The sequence below is a fragment of the Chrysochloris asiatica genome, unplaced genomic scaffold (assembly GCF_000296735.1).
Source record: "Chrysochloris asiatica unplaced genomic scaffold, ChrAsi1.0 scaffold00003, whole genome shotgun sequence".
Classification (NCBI taxonomy): domain Eukaryota; kingdom Metazoa; phylum Chordata; class Mammalia; order Afrosoricida; family Chrysochloridae; genus Chrysochloris; species Chrysochloris asiatica.
Window position 1 is genome coordinate 47,820,552 of NW_006408521.1, and position 23,868 is coordinate 47,844,419.

General features: G+C 40.4%; 1 protein-coding gene across 1 annotated transcript in view; it reads right to left on the bottom strand.

Annotated features, from left to right (window-relative positions):
- Positions 1–2,200: 2,200 nt before the first annotated feature.
- The window catches only part of RAB11FIP2 (RAB11 family interacting protein 2 (class I)), a 54,964-nt gene continuing 33,296 nt past the window's right edge, over positions 2,201–23,868 (bottom strand). The window contains exons 4-5 of the mRNA XM_006831396.1: positions 9,264–9,309; positions 2,201–2,435 (exon numbers count right to left, since the gene is read on the bottom strand). Coding sequence (XP_006831459.1) covers positions 2,208–2,435; positions 9,264–9,309 — 274 coding nt within the window. The 3' untranslated portion in view covers positions 2,201–2,207. The remainder of the gene's footprint in view (positions 2,436–9,263; positions 9,310–23,868) is intronic.

Sequence of the window (23,868 nt, forward strand, 5' to 3'; positions counted from 1 at the left end):
TAGTCTTTCATTCAGGCAAAGAATCACTCTTTCAACAGGAACTTCCTCATACAAAGAACAGAACTTGAAACACACTTTTTGAATGAGCTCTGTACAAAACAACCTCAAATACAACACTAGCATCTTGACTCATAAAGAGCAAATTTGGCCACAGGATATCAAAGAATCTGCAGGTATGTCATAATACTGAAAATGCATGGATTTTTTTTTTAAATTAAAAAATGTATATATGCACCTCAATTATACTAGCAACGGAAAAGTCAAGTGCCAAGACTTTTGTAATATTTAATAAAGTTACTGAAAAATGGCACCATGTGAAAAACCAGTATTTACTAAAACCTCAAAGGAGAAACTAAAATCCGGCACTAGCTTTTGAGGTTAATTATAGAATTTTAATTGTACATAAAAAGGAAAAACTGGTCAAAAGCTATTTTTCTTTCCCTATTTCTTAATTTTAGAACATTATTCAATTTTTGTAATTAGGAAAATTATTTTAGAATTTCAAAATTGTGTATTCATATCAACCATAAAAATACTAAAAAAAAAAAATGTATCAAGGGATTTTAGCTTATGGATATAGGTTTGGCCCAGTATTATCTGATTCAAAAAACTAAAATAAGCAAAATTATTTTATCTGCCTTTAATTTTATGTCCTAGAAGGCCTAAATAGGGATAAATAATAGAAAAAACACAGTTCATTAAAGAAAAAGTAGTAAATAAATCGGGGCTGTCTGTAAGCCTCCAGAAGTAGATCAAAGTTTTCGTTTTAAACGGACAAAGACACAGCCACTCTCTCAGCGTGTTGGGATCAGCAGCTCTGATTGTTAAGGAGGAGACATACGCTCCCCATGATTAGGAACATTTTGATACCATTCGTTTTCAGATGAATTTTGCACAAATATTACCAAGGTAATTTCATGGAAGTAGCCAACATTTTTGAGGGAATGGATTTCAAAGGGGAAAAAAAAGGAGCTAATTTTGTGATAAATCGATTCTTAAAAGCCAGCGGAAGAGTCATGTGTGATGGCGGCTAGAAACCAATCGGCCCTAAAATCTCCCTGGTCCTTCAGGAGCTTTTACTTTGGTTCCAGACCCACAGGCAACCATCTGTTCCATAATTTACCTAACTCGAAACCAAGCCTAATTCTTCATTCCCAGAGTTTGCCCACTGCTTTGGGTGAGCGGGCATCAAATGATTACCTACATACATTTCCTCCCCAAACTTGTCTCCCGACATAACTTGCAAATCTTGTCTTTGCTAGTGACTGAACGGCATGCACTCTCTCTAAAAACAAATGACATTAGCTTATCTTTTGCTTAGAGCTTAAACAAAACTCAAGACACTAGGATTAAATAATAATAAAAATTAATTCCAAGAGATTACATGCTGTCGTGGTAAAATGAATGACATAGGTTCCCCAAAATCTGCCATTCTTTAAGAAAAGACTGTGGGTCATGACTGTCAGCTGAAGAGCAAAACCCAGATGCTGGGACAACACAGAGCAGCTCACTGTGACACCAAGCTTCATGTGGTCAATAGTAATTTCAGTACAAACATCATTAGCAATGACACTTTGCTCCGCACCCACAGATCACACATACATTTGTTAATCAAGGAACTGGTATCCCAACCTTAGAGGTCACCAGTTTTGTTTTGTTTTTTTAATGTTCTCAAAGCACATTATATAGGAGGTATATGCATGTACTTTACATACAGAGATACGTGGACATAGATTCATGTGCTTATCTATGTATATAAAAGATGTCGGGTTTTCTTTTTAAGTAGTGTTTCTAATGAGCAGTATTCCTACAGCTAAATGCCTAAAATTGAATTCTGAGAAACCAACTACAATCTCGATTCTGCTCCATGAGACATCCATTCCTGAGGAGTGAAGTCATGTACTTCTGAAGATAGTTCTAGGCCTCTGGTAGATTTGTGGGCTGGCACCTAAGTGAATCCTTTGAAACTGCTTATTAGAGAATCTGGTCCATTTTTACTCTAAAGTTTAAATTATTTAAGTCACTTCAGAGGTCACTCTTTTGACCGTCCTTGCTACTACTTCCAGGTGAAGCCATTTCTTCTCATTGAAACAGGAAAGTGTGCAAAGAAACCTGATTTTATCACCTCTGGTGGCCAAGGTTTCCTTTCACCCTCTCTCCTTACTCCTTTGATCCTGTTGTAACAGACAAGCAGGTCAACGGGTTTCCTAACTATCGGAGAATTTGCCAGCCTTCCTGGATGGCTCATAGGGCACTCTGAGGATACTGGGGGTCTCTTCCATGACCCGTACGAGGAGGTTGTCGATGTAGTCCTCGAGTTCCCGGATGTGGGTGTCTCTCCTCCTCAGGAGCTCTTTGTGCCTCACTAGCTCCTGCAGAATCTCCTCGTGAGTCAGGCCACGATACCCTGCCGTAGCATCAAAAGGGTTGCTATCCTAGAACAAAATGGAGACTGTCACTTTAGCAGAAGCAGGGCCATGAACAAACGTTAAGGATTACTCTGAAAATCAACATCTGGTGTTTCAAACTCTGAATCACATTTGTCTCTGGGCTTGGCTAGAACGAAGAGAGTTCACTGATTAGCTTAGTCAGTTCTGAGGCAAGGACTAGGGCAGAGGCACCAGAGCTTTGGTTATAATCCTACATTCTTCTCAGCTCCCCCTTAGTGGTTATGAGTCGGGCTGCTAACCTCAGGGTCAGCAGTTCCAAAGGACCAGCAGTTCCACAGGAGAAAGATGAGGCGTTCTGCTCACGTAAGGATTTACAGCCTCATGCAGGGTTGCTGTGAATCAGAACCGACCCCACGGCACATAAGCACCCCCACCCCCACCACCTTCTTCCACGCCCTAAACCTCCCTTTGACAAAAACAAAGATCAATCATATAATCCAAGACTAAATTAAAATGTGTTCTGCAATAAAGTTTAATAAACACTGATTAAAACAAAAGGTCTCTAAGAATTAAACTATCAAAAGCTATAAAAAACTATATACTCATGGAACTTCCATTGTATTGTGGTTTAATGCTTAGTCTTTGCCTTTTTATTGAAGACTGTTACAGGAGGCATCCAATATCAAATCTGTTTCTGTAACTTGTTATGAAACGTTGAAGGAATTCAGAACCAATTCAGTGAGTACCTTCTAAGACGCCCCATCGGAGGCTTAACTTAACTTCTGTTAAGTGCCATCAAGTCAGTTCTGACTCCTAGTTACCTATATAGGGATTCCAAGGAGCAGCTGATAAATTGGAACCAATGACCTTGTGATTCAAGCTGACCTTGCAGTTCAGTACCCAGTGTCACACCAGGGCTCCTAACTGGTTCAGACTGACCTTGCAATCCAGTGCACGAACCCGCAGTACCACAACAGGACTCCTTAAGAAGAGGTTAACTGACCTATTGCCTCCTTCTTGTACTACTAGCTAACTTAACTGATTTCCCTTTTTGCTTTGGTTGTCAGGAAGCTCAGAGGTCAAATGAAACCATGTTAACATTTAGGATTTATATATTTGCATTCTTTCCCATATCACTTATTTACTTACTGTGTAACCTTATTTTATTGATAAAAATTCTTTTTAGACAAAAGTATAAATATAAGCCCCTAAAAAGGAAGAAAAAGGCATTAATTTATTTTCACTACAAAGGCAACCTAAATATTAAGTCAAGGATAAAGAATATTTCTCAGAAAGAAAATCAAAAAGTCGCTGTAACCTCATCTTTTATTATACAAAGGGGGGGGGGGGGCTTCAAAAAGTTTGTGGGAAAATGGAAATATAAATACTATACATACAATATGTACTGATTTATGATTATATAAAATATAATGTTCCCATATAAGGTAGCAATTTTATGCCTTTTCATACATAGTCCTGGGAACGTGATGGCTCCATATAATAAGCACTGGACTGTGAATCAACAAGGTTTGCAGTTCGAGCCTACCAGCCACTCCATGGGATAAGATGAGGCGTTCTACTCCCTCAAAGACTTAAAGCCTCAGGAATCTATACCGGGTCGCTATGAGATGGAATCGACTTGGTGGCACTTAAAACAATATATATAGTCCTATCGCTAAACGCTACAATTTGACATGATTTGTATCACTTTTGTTTAAAAACAGTTCCGTTTGGCTTTACAGAAAACACACGAAAACTGAGGAAATCGGTTTTCTTGCATTCAAAGTCTAATTAATATCTATCCATCGCTATGAATTGGAACAGCGTGGAAAATATAAAAGAGCTTTCTTTCTCTTTTTGTTGGTAAGGGATCACAGTTGTCTTCACTCATTTTCAGAATCTACTTTAGCTGTGGTTTGTCTAGCAGTTTCCCTCAGAAAAGCCCAAGTTGAACTTCTGACGCCTCCGTGGGGCAGTCCGACTTGGCCAGTGCCACAGAACCAGAAGCGAGAGTTCAGAGAGCAACTTGATGCCTGAGTCACTGAAGCACACACGCAATTTTCTCTCCAGAATAAAGGGAAAAACTCAGGATTGAAAATATTTCTTCAATTGACAGAATCTCTCGGGTTTAATAAAGATTGTTTTGTACCAGCTCTTCACAGATTTTGTCAGGCAGAGATGGAGAATGGGCAGTTCCGGTTTTTCAAAGAAGGAAGAAGGCTCAAGGCACAGCCGTCAATAGCAGGTAATCAGGGGCACGGATGGAAAATAAAAGGACCAGTGAGGGAGCCAAGACTAGGCTGCAGTGGTAGAATGGTGAGAGGTCATCAAGGCTGTGGAATGCTCTTATTAAGAACTTTGAGGCCTTTGACTATAGGAAATAGGAAGTCATTGGAGGTTTCTAAACAGGGCAGTGATATGATGAGAGCTTTAGTCTCGGACAATTAAAATGGCACCAATGGGTAAGATAAATCGGGGGCTAAGATGATTAGTTTTAGGACGACTAAGCTCAAGAGAAGAATGACGAGGAGCCCCAAGTAGAGTAACAAAAGGAATACAGAGAAACTGCAGAGACATGTATTTAAATTCTGTACATAATATTTCAAACAACTTAGGTTAGCACTGAAAACCAGGAACCGATTTAATTTTCTGAGTACTTTTGCCCCCTAAACCTTTTTCAGAATATTACTCCAAAATAATTGAAGAACAATTCTAAAGACAGTGTCGGGTAACTTTGTATGTCTTCTCCCTCTGATCACTGAATCTTTGTATTTTAAATAAGAGTAAGTCTACACACACGCCCACAACTTTTCCTAGTTTGTTTAACTGGACACAAGCAATTTAGTCAGGTAGCATATTAAAAATGTCCTAACTCCATCTCTGGTAGCGTAGTGGTTACGAATCGGGCTGCAAACCTCAAGGTCAGTAATTCGAAACTACCAGCTGTTCCGCAGGAGAAAGATGAGGCTTTCTGCTCCCGTAAAGATTTACTGCCTTGGAAACCCTGTACAGGGTCGCTATGAGTCGGAACCGACTCCACGGCGCATAACAACAGCAACTCCATCTCTACAAATCAACATGCTAAGCCCATTTCCATGAAAAGATGTATTTTTTAAGTTTACAATAGAAAATGTATTCTAAACTAAGTACTTTTGCACAGAATTGAGACATATCTTATATTCTAGATATCACTTTCCTTATCTGATAGATGAGATGTTGTTCACGGTCCCTTTCGATTCAAACATTTCCAGAGTGATTTTTCTGAGCAGCATTTTTAAAAGTAATAAAACCCAACCAATGTAGTCTAATAAAAGATTTCCTGAGAAATAGGAGTTCTTGTGAGAATTGCAGGGATTAGTGAATTTAAACTAAATGGGATTCATTAATGATTAGTTGACTGTTGTTTTTTTTACCCTTAATTTAACATAATAATAGCATCTGCTCCAGTCTCTGTAATCTTAATCAAATTATCCAAATATGAACTGACATCTCCAAACTAATTAAGTGATGATATACAGTCAACAATTCACTTGTACCCTTATATACAACATTATACCAGGGCGACCGGATTATGTACTTCTTTTTTCTGTTGTTTGTTTTGTGTGTTTTTTCCCAAGAAGGATAAAAGGAATGCCACAAGCCTCGTATTTTGACATAAATAGTTCAAATTAGTGCCATGGTATTACATCAATCTAACAATTTATGTACTCTCTCCCCACAATCAAGTACTGTTTCAGAAGAGTGTTCAGCATGTTAGAGCAAGACTTTCGAATATACTGGTCCAGTATTTGCCTTATGCTACCCTCACAACATCTAATACTAACATACAGGCAGATTTGCTGGAAACACATTTCTGGTCTTTTCAATAATTGTTCCATTTGTGTTTTCATGTGAAATTTTCTGCATCAAGTCTCTGGGCAAGAAAACATCTTAGAAGCACATGTACCATCAACCGTATTGGGGAGAAGACGATGAAATAATGAACAACAGCCTCATGCTCCAGATCTTATCCCATATTAGGGAGTCAGGCAAGCCTTCTACTTTCATATAGACGATTCTAAAATGAGTGGATAGACTCATTAAACTCATATCCTTCTGTTTGTGGACATCATCCAAATAAAATAATAAAAATTAATATCAACCAATATTATTTTAGAAAATTGAAGGACTTACTGGTTACAAATATTATTCTACTTAGTGATGAAAAGGTTCAGGCAAATAAATACACATTGGGGTTTTTTGTGTGTGAAGATTCTCTTAATACTATTTTTGGGAAATCTTCTAAAATTAAACAACTACCAAATGGGTAAACACTTGAATGCAACCTACCACGGGACTCCTAAATTCTCACTATTTTTCCTACAGTGCTCCATAGAGGCAGCACATGTGTTTTAAAGATGTTTTCTTCTTTTAAAATCGAATGTAAAACGTTCTCTCTTCCCCTTCCACAACCAATCCTTTTTCATTCCTACCCAGCGTCTGGTAAAAATTTCCATATGCAGATATTAAAAAAAACAAAACAAAACAAAAAACGGGACTGAGCAAGAGAATAATTAAGTGTGGCAGTACATTTTCTAATCAGAATTTGAAATCAGGAAAAAGAATTTGAGAATTACTAGTGAACTATTTCGTATCTTACTCATAGGCTAGCCTTTTAAACTGGGAAATGTATATATCTCACACACACACACACACACACACACACACACACATGTATTTTTTACAATATTTAAATTAAAACAAAGGAAAATTACCAGGACTCAAAATAACTGAAGATTAAAGAAAGGTTGTCCTGGTAACCAAATATTGGTGAAGTACTAACGGACGTCCCAGGCAGCTAGAGGAGAGAGATAAGATGAAGGCTTGGCATTCTCTGATCATCTCATTATTGTCCTAATGAGGAACTTTGCTCTGGGAATATCATCCCAGCTACTTTCACATCTTTTGTCCCACTCCCTTCATCTCCCTTTCAGTTCTTAATTAGGCCTTAAAGAGCTCACACTGCCCTTTCAACTGGCTACTGCTCCTGTTTAAACACGGCGCTTTCAGGGACAGGTGTTGGCACTGGCATACACGACATACAAACTTAATTACAAAATACTGCGTCCAGAAGGAGGGAAAAAATAACTTGGGGATGGTTATTACTGGAGAGCTTAATGTAAATTACTTCAAACATCTTATCATCTTCAACATAAAAATGATTCAAATACTTTTCCTCCAAAATGGTCAGCTTGGGATGAGCGGTCTACTCTTACTTGTATCTTGCAGTAAATTCACAGCACCTAGGAATCCTTGGGCTGTCATTTAGAACAGTTAGAATGCCAGAGAAAAGTAATCACACATCAAGGATTCTCTTATCACCTTTAAATCCTTTAACTAAAACAATTTTCACATTTTATTTCTTTAAAGAATGCTAAGGATGCTTTTGCAGCAATAAATGACAAGATTTGGAGAAGTACATTTACAAGCAGATAGAAATTATAATTAAGGTTACTTGATAAACAATAGCTACACATTAAATCCATTTTTTTGATGTTGTATTTTGTTTGAGATTAAGTAACTGCCTGATAGAATGCATTTTACTATCTGATCAAAGGCTGACTTCATATATCCTGACGTTTCTTGCCAGACTGCCATATTAAAAGGACTTGAATCCTTTATGAGTATTTATGAAACATCAAAACTTACAAATCATTTACATAAAACAGCAAAAACAGAGTACAAAGTCATCTGCTTCTCTACGGCTCTCTACAGTTCTAAAGACAAGTAACTACACTGACAGTCGTTTATAAAACGACCCCTGCCACCATCAGGGGCTCTGCCAGGCATATCACATCATGGAAAATTGTGATATGTTATCGCTTAAAATAATTCTTATCAAACATCTGGATCACACACCTTAAGGACAGATGGTTCACAAAGCAACTACCAGCCTCTTGGAAATGCTGCCATTCAGTGGAGAATTCAGTCTCCTACCAAGAACACTTGTCCAGGTTTTTGTAAACTAACTTATTCTCTAGGTTCAATATATTGAGAGTTGACTGCAGATACCACAGAACTCTGAAGAGAGAGCTAACACAGGATTGCAAACAGCAGTGAAATCAAAATCCGTGTAAAATAGTCGAGTAGAGTTAGCGGGGTCACTGTGTTGCTGGTGATGGTATTAGCTGCCTTCCCGAACCTGTTAGCATGTTGGGTGTAGTCCTGAGTGGGAAGATAAATGCCCTATAGGTTCTTATCAGGTACTTTCCTGGTTAGCAGGGTCTACAGCCAGGATGCTTTTCCTATTGCTGAATGCTAACAAGCAGACTTCTTCTGCCTTGTAACAAACACAACTACAGCAACAACAACATGAAGCCTTAGCCTTCCCCACATGCTCTGATTTCAAGACTGTAATGCTTTCACACTGATTTTTTGAAAATCGACAAACAATACATATTGTTCTTTTTAAAACTCAGTTTTACATATTGTTGTTGTTGTTGTTGTTAAGTGCTGTTGAGTAGGTTCTGACTCATAGTGACCCCATACAGGATTTTTCAAGGCTCTAAACCTTCAAAGGAGCAGAAACCTTCATCATTCTCCTGCGATGTGTGTATATGTTGTAAATATACACACATGTGTGTGTATATGTTCTAAACTGGCCTCAATTCTAACTATCATGTTTGCTTGCACCATCGCATATAATGTAGACAGCGCTTGTCATATATCAAGGCAGTGTGTGCTTTCCTTCTTTGTCTCAGATCTACCAGGCTAAACTAAAATACTTGGATCATTAAAGTATTATCAAGAAGACTTAGGCATTTTACAGATGTGTGCCACAGAGAAGACCAACTGGGCTCTTTGCTAACTCTCTAATCCTCTTCAGGAACTTACCAGTATTTTCCTGAGGTCTTCATTGCTTGTTGGATTCATATGAAAACTGAGTTTAAAAAAGAACAAAAGAAAAAGACAAACATAAATGTTAAAAGTGTAACATAGTACATGTGGGAAGAATCACATAAAAACAGAGCCTTTTAAATCAGCATTAAAATAACAATTTCCAAATGATTCACATGAGTGATTATTAATCCAAAATGTAAAAGGAAAACATTAACTCAATATTCTTAATGACACATTTTAAAGGTAAATCCTTCAGATTATAAGAGCTACACATCTAGATATGTATTTTCTAAAACGTATTTAAATATAAGCAATTTTGAGATATTTTAACAAATTAATCTGTGTATGTTCAATATGGTTCATTTTTACACACACACACATACACACACACTTACCTTAGACCTTCTAAAAGAAAACTGTGGAAAATGAAATAAATTGAGGTTGGAAAGACTAGAGAATAAGAGTTAAAGCAACCATTTAAAAATGCTACAAGTATTAGAAAAATGAACTTTAATTCATTAGCCTATCACTAAGTAGGAATTCAGAGTATATGAACCATTTATGTCAGTGATATGATTTTTAAACAGCCTTCAAAATTTAAATACCACCAAACTGACCAAAACAAAACACATTTCCTCCATGCAGACAATACGAAAACACCACAGCTGAAAGCTGTAATCATTTTCTTCTTTGAAACAGGTCCATTAGGAAGGGAGTTGCAACCCAAAAGAAGCTAAACATCAAAGCCATTCGATGAGTAAATATTTCATCATTGCTATTCAAGTTTAATTTTTACCACCAGAACCTCAACAACTGCCCTAGAAACCTTTTCAAAACAATGAAACACAACTGTAAAATATGTTTCATTATCAATGCATTTCTAAAATAGATTGTGAATACAAGATTGTTGAAATCCTTTAAAGATCTAAGAAAATCACTTAAAATTTTTTTCGAGGGCTTGCACAAAAAAATGTGGACAGTAGCTCTAATATCTAGATCTATGAGGAGGCTTCAAAAAGTCCATTATCCTTTAACTGCATTTTCCACAAACGTTGTGAAGCCACCTCGTATTAGTGCAGCCGAACCTCCCAGGCTGCACGTCTATAGGCATTCATACATCCACGGCTCAACCAATGCAAGAGAATTTCCCACGTATCCCACGTTTCACGGATTCTGACTAACATTTGTAGTACTAGTTTTCAGAACTGGTTGCAGAACTTTTCCATCAAGAACTCCTGTGGATAAACTGAGCATTTCGGTAGAGTTGTATGACAAGACAGAGATGACGTACTCACATTTTAAGTATCTACAACATACCGGTTACAGGCCTAGGTGGTTGACACATTTTCACCCTTTCTGTGTCTGTCTTTATGATGTTCTGTAACCCCACACCAGCAAAGCCTCAAGAGGCAGCAATCAATTCATACCTATTAATGATTACACTGAATGTAAATGGATTAAACGCACCAGTCAAGAGTCGGAGCAGAATTGATAACAAAGCAGGATCCTTCAATACGCTGTCTACAAGGGATGGAGACAGCCTAAACGCTCACCAACACAAAAATGCTTAAACAAATCTGTAAACACAATGGACTACTACGCAATGCTGAATCTGACACCTACCTCATAACATAGGTGGACCTGAGAACATTACGCTGAGTGAAATGAGTCAATCACAAAAGGACAAATATTGTAGGAGATCAATACAATGTTGTAAAAAGTGAAGAAAAGTTTTTTCAATAAAAGAAACCAACAGTGATGGTTACGGAGAGGCTGGGAGAGAAAATGATTCAAGCGCCAGAGGGTAGACACATGCTAACATGGGTGATGGGAAGGGAGAGGTTAGCAGAGGAAAGAAGGTAGGCAGTGGGAGACACAGGGAGGAAGGCAATCGTTAAAGGAATCAGAGTCGTAAAGACTGTTGGAACTATTGATGCACAGAGGGGATTGCAACCATTGTAAAGAAGCAAAGTATAGGATTCGCTGAATGTTAAGTTGATGATCTGCTCTGAATCATCAATTCACAATAAAAACAGGGTGGTTTTTTTTGTTGTTGTTTTCAAAAAGAGCCCAGCAAAAGAGAAGCTTAAGCGCTAAAAACAAAAACACAATCCCACCAGATAGTACTCAGTTGGGTGTGTATTGGCAGCAGCTGTTCCCATGTGTGGTCTCCATCCCCTCTGATCCTACCCAAGGTCGCCAACATAAGAGTCCAGTGGGATTATTTCCTCCTTGCCCCAGTATCTCAGAGTGCGGTGTTATTCTAATATGTCAAGAAAAACATTCTGCTCCACCTGTCTCTGTCTGACTAGGGGAGTCTCAAGGTCAGAATGATTTACATTTGGGTCTGACGGCGCACCGTGATGGTTACAAGTTGGTTCTGCCTTTATGCTTTCTGTATGGCCATGAGCAAGGCACTTGACTTTCACTGCATAGGATTCACTTTGTGTCTGGGTCCCCTTATCTGTGAAATGGGAACAGCAACTGCCTCACTGAAAACTGCTGAGAAGATGAATTAAGTTAACAACGCAAAAGACTACATTTAGCAGACAGAGGATGCTCAATAAATTAGTTCATTTAATAAACATTTACACAAGACTCATTTTCTACCTGGCATTGTTCTAAGCACTTTACCAACATGAACTCATTTAAACCTCACAGCCCCATAAAGTAGGTATTATTATCAGCTTTTTTTTTTAAATATGGAAACACGTCCCACCATTCCACAGTCGGTAACTGGAGCTGTCTGGCTCTGGAGGCTTTCCTCCTAACGTTACACCCGGCCTTTGCCCAGCTCTTTGCTATGGATCTGCTTAGTGATGGCTGACAGCCTCGCACACATAGGTTAACAAGAAAGGAAACATCACAACGCTGGGGAGAAAGAACCCGCAGTCTTGGTATTCCAGTTTTCAGACCGCACGTGGAAAACAAACGTCCTATCACATCATTTAAGGAGCTCTGGTAGCGAAGTGGTTACAAATGGGGCTGCTAACCTAAAGGCTAGCTAGTTCGAAACTACCAGCGGTTTCACGGGAGAAAGATGAGGCCTCGGAAACTCTATACAGGGCTGCTAAGAGTCGGAACTGACTCCATGGCACAACACTACCACCACCATCACTATTGCTGCAACTGGTCAACTGAAGGCCTGATTCATGGAAGATGTAGGACTGAAAAATTACATGAATGATACACTTGTCAGACCTGAGAAATAAGTTTCCAAACATGTGGTCGGGTCTCCCACTGCTAGGCAGGAGCATTTACTGCAGCCCCCAAGAGCCACACCCGAGGTCAGATGATGGGAAGGAGTTCCTGAAGGTTTTGATGAGAAAGATGAGAATCTCAGACCCGGTCCATAGAGCAATTGGCTCATCTTCTCTCAAAAATCTTACGTGGCACCTCCCTCATCCCATTCTGTCCTTGAATACTAAGCAATACAACAATGGTGCAAATGTCTGTGCGTGTCTCAGAAAGAACTAATAAATGAATAGGAATATCATTATACTTATGGTAATAGGGCTTTTTAAAGAACAGATCTCTGTGACCAAGATCTTGTGAAATGAAGTGATGAAACTAACAATCCGTCTTGCCCAAGGGCTTTGGAATGAAAAAGAAGCTCAATGACCAGAAGAAAAACCGTCTGCCAACTTTTAAGAAAAAGGTCACAACTGTAGGAGGAACAAGGACCTGGTGTGGCGAGTCCCAAGACACCTGTTTATCAAAGTGAGCCGAGACTCCCTCGGCCTCCCCCGTGCCGTGCTGGTTCTCCAGTGTGGAGCCGAGGGAGCCGGCTCTTGGATGGGGTATTGTCTACAATCTAAAGGCAAAAAATCCCTCCCTCGTGGCCTGCTTTTTACTTACACATTGACGTGTCAAATTCTGATGAACTCAGTCATTCATGACTGCCTTTTTGGAGCTGTCCTTATAGGAGGGAGAAAGAGTTAACTGAACTGGAGTGAATTAGCTTGGTGAAAACGAAAATGTCTCTATTTACCGGAGTGTGGCACCAATTTGTGCTATCTTTCTCTCCGGCCGGCCGCCCTCGTGTCAGACAAGATACTGAATAAACCCGTCGCACTGCCCAGCTGAGCTGCTGACAGGCAAAGGAAGAATGGTGCTCTTAATCAGGTGTCAAATAAACAGAGACACGCGCACACGGAAAAAGCCCATACAATTTCTATACACTGTAGAATTTCAAAGATTTTGTTTGAAAAATCAGAACTGAAATTTGGGGGTGGTAGAGAAATTGCAAAGTAACTTTAAAGCTGACAAAATATAATAATAAAAATTTTAAAAATATATTTTAAGCTGACAAAATGTTCTTCCTTAACATTCTGACGCTTTCAATTAAAAGCTTGGATCTTTTAGAAACAAATGTTGACGTTTTCCAAGAAAACTAAAAAAAATAAATAAATTAGTAATACTCAAGGATCATATTTCTGAGAACCATTATAATATCTTCTATAACATCACTTACCGGGAGACTTCAAAAATTTTGTAGAAAAATGGAATCAAAAGAATGGAATTTCTCCATAAACTTTTAGAAGCTCCCTTATATTGATATATAAAGAAATAATTAAAATTGTGATCATTTGAAATTATCCTTCATTTATGCAAAGGACTAATTTTCTATATATAGTAAGTCATAAAAGGACACCAATCTTTATAAAGTGCTAAAAACAGACCACTCAGTAACTGCTGGGGCAATTGGCAAAGACTGACGTTAGTTTTTGTTTTTTTGTGTTTCGTTGTTTTTTTCTTTTCCTTTCTGTTCTCCTTGAAAAACACATACACATTCTTTGGGGAAAAGATTATTCAGAGTGAAAAAAAATATATATATATATATAAATATATATAATGCTTGTAAACACATTAAAATCAAACACAAAAGATAAAAAGATCTATTTAAAGTACTCAGGAATACGAATACACAAAGACCAAGCCAATGAGCTGTGTGAAAAAATTTTCTAATAAGATGTCACATAACCACCCCTGACCTTCCTTTACGGAAATTTAAAAGCAAATATTATTAGTGTATTAAAACATTTCCCTATCTTTTTCCAAATTTCACTCCTAGTCAAATTACAAAACTAGGTACAGACTGGACAACTTGACTCATCTTATATGTAAGAAGTAATTTCAAGTTATTTGCAAACTCCTGGAGGTGTCCTGCCCTGTCTGTGGGGGTGGCGCAGGGAGTGAGGGGGGTATGATGAGGAGCAAAGGGGCTAACGTTTCCAACAAGATTCCATTCCTTATTGCATATGGAAAATGGCTACAGATGATCTCAAATGCACTTCTGCCGTTAGTTCTTTTCAAAGGGGAGCATTCTCTTGATGCTTGTTTCACCTGTGCGTTGAGAGGAGGGCAGGCTGCAGACAAACAGGCCTTCACTCTGTGACAAGTGCAGTGGGGAGGAAGCTACACGGACAACTGTGACATGCCCTGAATAAAAATGTCTCCTGAGATTTCAGACACAAGAACGATCTTATTATGGAAAAGCCAGGGCCTGGGACAAGACGAGCTCCGGTCATAATGACACTTAACTGGAGCCACGGCACCAGGTACATCTACATACAAATGCAGTAAAGCCCCGGAATAATCCAAAACCAAACCACTGCCATGAAGTCGATTCTGTCTTCCAGAGACTACAGGACCGAAGAGAACTGCTCCTGAGGGATTCGGAAACTGCCGATCTTTACGGGAGCAGACAGCCTCCTCTTTCTCCCGTGGGGCATCTGGTGGGTTCGAACTGCAGACCCTGTGGTGAGCTGCCTGAGGGCTAACCTACTGAGCCCACAACTCTGCAAGGCAGGGACTATTTTTATGCCCATTTACCGATAAGGAAGCTGCCACAGCCAAGTCAAGCAGAGTAGGGACTCAAGGACAGGCAGCTGTGAACCATCCTCAAAGTTCTTCAGCCCTAAGTTGTGCTGCAGCTACAAAAGGGCCCTAACTGTAAATCATACCCAGAGTTCAGAACTGGAATCCAGCACAAGTCCCCGAGGAGTCTTCCAACCCCAAAGGACTAAGGAAAGGCCTCTCCCTCATTGTCTTAAAGCCCTACACTAATGGCTGGAAAGGAACGGATTTGAGAACTATGCTCACTACTGTGTTTGTCCCTTGTGTTCCACTCTGCCCCTGCCTGCCCTCAGGAAGCTGACCTGTGGAGTGCTTCACCAGGACTCCCTTGCCCACTGGGAGGCACCTATGGGAGACTGGGGGCAGGCATGCCATTGATTCTCCTGCCCCCTCTTCTCTCCCTTCCTGTCAGCTGCAGTGTGAGCAGCAGCTCCACCTACAGTCCCCAGCTGTAACAACAGCTGGCCCTTCACATGCACACAGTGCTGGTCCCTATGCTACACTACTCGGTCCTCGGTGTCCTTAACCCTGGCCCATGACTGTAAGCAGTCTCGCCATTTAGCTCTCTTCAACTGCTCCTTTTGAGAGGGCCACTGGGTTCCTCTGAGACAAATGGATACAAGACTGTCTGAATGCCATGAAATGAACCAGTCCCTTCATTTTAAGTGGTCCATTCTAGTTCTGTATGGCACTGTAGGATAATGCGCTGGACCACAAAGTCGGTTTAAATCGCAAGGTCAGCATTTCAAACTCACTAGCTGATCCTCAGAAACCTTCTATGGGGGGGTCCCTATGAGTCAGAACCATCTCAATGGCACTTAACAACAACAACAACAACATTCTACTTCTCTATTAGAAGAACAACCAAAGAAGAACAATGTATCATAAGTTACATGTATTACACCTAGACTCTCCCTTTCCTTCCAAGCTCTGGCTTAGGTTCCATAACTACTAGTCTAATGCATTCTTTTTCTTCTCATAATGCACCATCTTCCACTTTGGGAACAGTCATTCACTGCTCGCCACCAGCAGCAACTCTATGTTCACAATTTGATTCCATTTGTTGTTGTTTGTGGCTGTTAAATGCTGTCAAGTCACTTCCGACTCATAGCGGCCCTGTATAGGATTTCCCAGGAGCAGCTGAGGGGTTTGAACTACAGACCTTGCGGTTAGCAGTCCAGTACTTATGGAGTTCTGTTATTAAAGAGGGATTGCTTCTGTGGTTTGAAAATGCCATTGCTTCTTACGGTGACTCTGGTTTGAATACTACTCCATTGCTGTTGAGTAGATTTCAACTCCAAAGCAGCCCCGCAAGGCCATGGGATTTCCAAGGCTGCTATCTGTTTGGAAGCAGACTGCCACATCGTTCTGACAGAGACGTCAGTGGATTCAAACACCTGACCATTCCATTTGCAGCTGAGCACTGAATCACTGCACCACCAGGGTTCCTCGGTTTGAATAACACCACCTCTTATTTGCATACTGCCTTACCGCTTACCATACATTTTTCAGAAATGGACTTTCTCTGAACATGTTTCCAAAGGAACAGTAACTGATAAGGTAGGAGACAGCTCCTCATTGTGACTTCTAAGATCTTAAACCATCAAAATCGCCTCTGGTAAATCTCACCTTTACAGTCTCCACTCTCCCACTGCCATGAGTGGGTCCCACTATCCCCCCAATGCATCTGCACTTGCTCAGCCCTCCTTCCCTAAATAATGACAGCCTAGTGCTTCATGGACTTTCCACCATGTGAACCATCTTGCTAATCTCTAACTAGTTGTTGTTGTTGTTGTTGTTGTTGTTAAGTCACCCCTGTCAATTCTGTTACTCAAACTCTCTCAGTTTCTGTCATCTGAAACAGACCCCAGCACAACAGTCATTGCTTCTTTCAGGATAAGCACTGGACTGCTAACCGCAAGGTCGGTGAGTCAAACCCACCAAGTACTCCTTGGGAACCCTGTACCAGGTTGCTCTGAGTCGAAACTGACGCAATGGCAATTAACAACAAACAACAAGGCTAGTATTCCCGCAGGCAATTAACTTCAATGTCCTTAGCTTCTCAGCTCCATTTCATCACAATATTGCTTTCTTTTCAAATCTCTCTCTTGTGTCTATCTAGTAACCTAAATGAACTCCTACATTTTCCCCATTTGTCTTTTTCCTGCAGTTTCCTCCGCTCACCCCTAGGTGGGAATCACTGGGTGTTTCCCAAGGTGTGATGACACACCCCTTTCTCTATTCGACCCGAGTGATTTCATCCACTTCTACTACTTCAGCACACGCCAGTCCATGGACAGATGACCGACAGTTCAGTCACAATCTCTCTGTCCTTTGCAGCACTTTCTAGAGGCCTGTGAAACTCTTAGACTGGGCAGCCCATCGGTACCTCAAAGTTACCACGTTCCCAGACAACCGTCATTTTGTCTTTGAGATTAGCTCTGATGTGCCACCTCTGGTACCACTGGCCTCCTGGTCACCCGAGGTACAGCATCTGAGACAAGCCTGACTCTAGTCTTCAGCCTGCACGCCTCCTAAGCAAGCTGCCAGATTCTCCACAATCAGCTTTCAACCTCGGATCTCTGTTCCCTGGCTGTCCATTTTCACTGCTGTCTTGCCGATCACCAGCTGGATTACTGCAGCAGCCTCTGTGTCAGACTCTGCTAGCCTTGTTGACCTATCCCAGCCGGCACACCAAGACCACCTCGTCACTCATCTCTCAGAAAACTTCAGAGCTCCAGCTTCCTCCTGAAGGAGGACCACATTTCTTAGACTGGTATTCAAAGCCAACTAGATTTGACCCAATTTACCTTTCTGGACTTACTACTCACCTCCTAATGACCACAGTGGGTTTTGTTGTGATTTAAGAAATAGAAATGCTACCTCGTATTTCAAATAGGCAGGGTTAAAGAAGAATTGAGAGAGAGAAATAGGAGCATGTTTCATACGATAAAGTGCTATTCAAATGGTTACTGTATCGCTCTCTTAACCCCTCTCCCCCACTTCTGCCAGAAGCCACCTGAAGAGAGGGGCACTCTCCTCAACCTGCCAAGTCCTCAAATCAGGCACATCACCTGGGACACGTAAGATGTACAACTGTACAAAGTACCCCGAGTATTCTGACAACCAGTGTCTATCACAGATTGGACTAATAGTTAGCCAAGTAAATCACTGGTAGTGCAATACATATTTAACAACAATATATCAGGTCTTCAAAGACACAGGAAACCGTTTTTCTAAATCATAAAAGTTCCTTATATCTAAGATAGGATGGTGCCCACATAGCCATGATATGCTGGCTCTTTTTAAAACAAGTAGCATTATTCCAATATTTATAAGTGTAAATAAAAATTTAAGCAACTACATACTTTTATTAACTACATAAAGACATTCGATTGTAGAAATTGTAACAAATTATGGATACTATTGTGAAAAGCAGAGATTCCAAAACACTCCATTATACTTCATGCAGAACCTGTACATAGATCAAGAAGCAGCTGTTTGACAAAAGGGGAGGAGTATTTAATCTTACAGTCCAGGAACAGAGGACACTAGGGCCATCAAGGGAGAAGAGCATGAGTGGAATGTGGGACCCAATCCAGAGAAGCAGCGACACCAGAGATGGAGGCAAAGATGACGACATGGGGAGAGGGAGTAGCTGAGGACTCTAGATTCATAGAAAGAGAAAGGCTGTGTGCTGGCAGCTAGGAGGCAGGCTTGCAGAATGTGTCCTTTGGTTGTTTAAATGATTATATATTCCTGAGTGGTTTTGTGTACAGCCCCACCACAAAAACAAAAACAAAAGAACAGAAGCAAACACTGTTGAATGATACTGCACAGAGTAGACTGTAATCACTGCAATGAAATGAGGAGTGTAAACGGATGTTCGCTCATGTAATCTATCACTCTATTCACAAAACTTGAAAGAAAAAGAAAAAGCAGTTGTTTGAACAGAACAACAGAACAAGGGGATACTGACTGGTTAAAATCAGGAACGGTGTGTGTCCAGTTGTATTCTTTCACCATACTTATTTAATCTATATGGAGAGCAAATTATCTGAGAAGCTGGATCATTAAAAGGCGCAGCCTCCGGACTAAAAGGAAGACTCAGTAATTTATACAGACAACATGACATTGCTTACTGAAAGCAAACAGGACTTGAAGCTTTTATTGACAAAGACCAGAGACTAGCACCTTCAGTGTGGATTACACCTTAACATAAAGAAAACAAAAATCCTTACACTTGGACCAGTGAGCAACATCATGATAAACAGAGAAAAGACTGAAATTGTGAAGAACGTCATTTTATGTGCGTCCGTAATCAAAATTCATAGAAGCAGCAGCGAAGCAATTAGATGACGTACTACACTGCACGGATCTGCTGCACAAGATCTTTTTAAATTGTTGAAAAGTATGTCACTTTGAGGACTAAGGTACACCCGACTGGGCCATGGTATTTTCAATCACCTGATATGCACGTGGCTCGAAGGCACACAACCATCACCACCACTACCACCACCATCATATGCATGTGGAAGGTGGACAATGCGTAAACAAGACCAGAGAAGATTGGATACATTTGAATTATGGTGCTAGCAAAAATACAATGCTGAAAAAGTACAGTTCTTTTGGCCATGGACTGCCGGAAGAATGAAATCTGTTTTAGAAGTACAGTCAGAATACTCCTTAGGAGTAAGGATGGCAAAACCTCAACTCCCATGGTTTGGATATGCTCTCAGGGAGGACCAGTCCCTGGAGAAGGACAGCAGGGTTGGCAGAGTAGAGGGTCAGTGAAAAAGAGGAAGACTTTCACTAGGTGGACTGACACAGAGGCTGCAAGAGTGGGAGCAACCATAGCAACGACTGGGAGTGTGGAGCAGGACGAGGCAGTGCTGGACACAACACATTCCCTAGTCAGAAGTGACACCAGGGCACAACAAGTTTCTAAACTGGTGAACTTCAACTAGTCAAGTCATCCAGTATATCAAAAGTTTAGAAATTTGGCCAAAATACAGATAAATTTGTGATTATTCTGATAAATCCTGAAAAAGTTGTTTATTCCATAGAGATGACATGCTATATTTAAAAAAAAAAAAAAAAAGTTCTTTAATGAGTCTCTTTTCAAAAGCCTTATCCAATGCTGTGCCTTTATCAGATGCAGTGCCTACAGAGAGAGTTCCTAGTAAACAGTACCCGGAGCATGCTTCAATTATGTTTATCACACATGCAAATGGGCCTTTAAGAAGCAAGGTGAAACTCAATATTGTTTTGTTTTTTCTCCCTTTGTATTTAGAAAAAGCTAAGAGCTCAGTCCCATGTCAAATTAATGGTATTATAGATTAAAATACTACATTACCTCTCTTGAGACTGGGCATGCACACAAAACACCTGCATGACAAAACAGAACCTAATACATACAAGTCCACAGGGATTAACAGTAATTTACTTATTAATATTCTCACAGGATATCTTTTATGAGATCTCATAGGCAAGACAATTAACAATTGTGGTCAGCGACACCGACGAGACTGGCCAGTCAATTCAGTCCTAGAGGCTTTGCTATTAGGAACATTTGAGAATTGAAATTAACATTTGAGAATTGAAAAACATCTCAGAAATCAAAGCATATTTCTCCTGGTAGAGAAATAAAGAATCATTTTAAAGAGAGTCAATTAAAGAATTCAAAAGTTCCCAAACACAGTCTTGCGGATTTTCCAAAAATTCACCATTCCTTTAAAACTCAGCTTCTCAAAGTTCTTCCTCTGCAATACCCCTGAGAGACAGGAAGAAGAGATCCAGCCACAAGGATGACATTCCTTTGCCACTTCATGCGATCATTAAAAAACTTAGGTGGATTCTCACATTTTACTCCATAATTATGTTCCTCTTGATATAAAAAGAATGTTTTCCTTCTAAATCTTTGTGGAAAGTGCCACTCTGGCTGGGAAATGGTGTTGGACTATCCTATTGTTCTGAATAGAACATGGCCCACTAAAATTATAAATGTTTTTCTAGAAGAGAATACACTGTTCGTTTAAGAATTCACTCTCTTGCCCTCCCATAAACAACAATAAAAACAGATGTACATAATTCCATAACCTTCTACTTTCATTTTTCCACAAAGGCTTTCGATTGTGTGGATCATGACAAGCTATGGACAACACTGCTCATGAGGAACTTGTACGTAGACCAAGAGACAGTTGTTCAAACAGAACAAGGGAACATCGAATGGTTTTAAAATAGGAAAAGTATGCACCAGGATTGTATTCTTTCACCATACTTATTCAATCTGTATGCTGAGCAAATAATTCCAGAAACTGGATTATATGAAGAAAAATGTGGCACCAGCGTTGGAGGAAGACGACTCATTAACAACCTGCAATGTGCAGATGATAGAATCCCGCTTGCTTAAAGCGAAGAGGACTTAAAATATTTACTGATGAAGATCAAAGACCATGCTCTCAATGTTAAGAAATCAAAAATCCTCACCCCTGGACCAATAAATAACATCCACATAAATGGAGAAAAGATTGAGGATTTTTCTCCATTTATTTTGGGAAAAGACTTCATTTTACTCCAATCAACCATCAACACTCATGGAAACACCAGTCAAGAAATCAAATAATGTATTTCATTAGACAGTTCTTCTGCATAAGACCTCTTTAAAACAACAACAACAATTCACTGATTTAAAAAGTCTATCTACAAATTTCTTATGCCACAAGAATGTTCCCATTGTTTCCTACTGCAGTGTGGTGAAGCACTTTATACAGCTCTTCTCATCATAGTCTCTGTGACTCACACACAAAGATCTGGTGGGCCTATGCAAACACGTACTTGTGACCCCCAAAGGGACTGGACAACTTGCTAATAATACATACAAGGTGCATGGTACCTCTCTGGGGACGGGACCAAATAAGTAAGGTATATGAAGTCCTATCAGGGGATTGTGCAGTTTTTTTCATCCTGCTTGGCTTAAACCAGAGTCCTGGTGCAGATCTGTATGCTAAGCATTGGACCACAAGGTCAGTTTGAACCACAAAGTCAGTGGTTCAACGCCCACCAGCCACACATTGGAAACCCTACACAAGATCACTGAGTCGGAACTGACAACAAGGCTTAAAATGGGAGTCCTGGTGTAGCGCTGTAGGATAAGCACTGGATTACTAACCACAAAGTTGCTGGTTCAAACCCACAAACTGCTTCTTGGAAACCCTATACAAGGTTACTATGAGTTGGAACTGACTCGACAGCATTTAACAACAACAACAAGCTTAAAACAGAGAAGCCCTAGTGGCATAGTGGGTTATGTGTTGGGCTGCTAACCCCAAGGTCAGCAGTTCGAACCTACCAACCCTACGTTGTTGTTAAGTGCTATTGAGTTGGTTCTGACTCACAGCAACCCTGGATAGGGTTTCCAAGGAGCGGCTGGTGGGTCTGAATGGCCAACCTTACAGCTCACACTGACCTGGTCCAGCGCATTATCCTGCAGTACCATACCAGGAAATCCTATAGAGGGCTGCTATTAGTGGGAACCAATTCAACAGCAATCAACAACATAAACTACACACGGACCCCTGGTGGCAGACTGCCTTACTGGTGGGCTGCAAACTATAATGTCAGCAGCTAGAATACACCAGCTGCTCTGTGGGAGAAAGATGAGGCTTTCTACTCCCATAAAGATTTATAACATTGGAAACCCTACACAGGGTCACTATAGCACACTACCACCACTATCAACTATATGGGTCCTACTGTGGTAAAGTACGGTAAGCATTGGACTGTTAATGGCAAGTTCGGTGGTACGAGGTCGCTGAGTCAGAACTCATTTAATGGCACTTACAACGGAAGCTATGGAATTAAAATGACTTTTTCTGCAAAAGGGTTTTGTTCTGATCTCCCCTCAGACTTAGCGATGTAGGATGTAGCCTCACCAATGTTCTAATGTGACTTCACGGGCATCTCTTCCTCTTGGGACCCACACTGTGTCAGCCAGAGCAAGGCCACTGTGGTGACGTCTCCTAAAATGGCATTTGCATCATCAGAACTCCTATGTGAGAGTCTTCATGCTGTTCACAGAATTCAACAGCAAACTGCTTACTCTGGTTATGCTAAGCTCCTTGTTATAAGGACCCACCTCCATCACCACCTCCAATCTTTGCTGGTAGAGGCAGACTGGCTCCCCAGGCGGTACCTAACACACTCATTTTCATCTCTCTCACTTGAATTCCCATTCCTAAAGTCTTGTTCTGTCTTTTCACTGATCCACTGAGACTTTGTTTTCCATGATGTCTACACTGCCTGACCTTACCCATTTAATCTCACGCTACTTCTACCTCCATTTGTACTAACTGCACCGCTGGTTAGGACCATTTGTTATGCATTTTCTATCTACCTGCCTGAGATCTTCAAGGCAGACATTGCCTTTTGTATCTTTTGAACCACAAAATTAAAAGCATTCTTGAGAGAACAAACAAGATGGCGGATCAGGTGGAAGTGCAATAAAGGAGCTCTGCCAACAACAACACAGAATACTCAACCAAGCAGGCACAGGGGATGCTCCCAGAACTCTGAACCACATATAAAGGAATACTTAGAAGGTTGGAAGGCTCACAGCTGGGGGAGTTTGTGGCAGAAGCAAGAAATCTATTGCTTTCTAGTCCGGGACACTCGGCTGCTCCAGGAGCCGCCATCTTGGGTGAGACCACGTGGGGGAAAGATCGGAGCGGCCACAGACGCC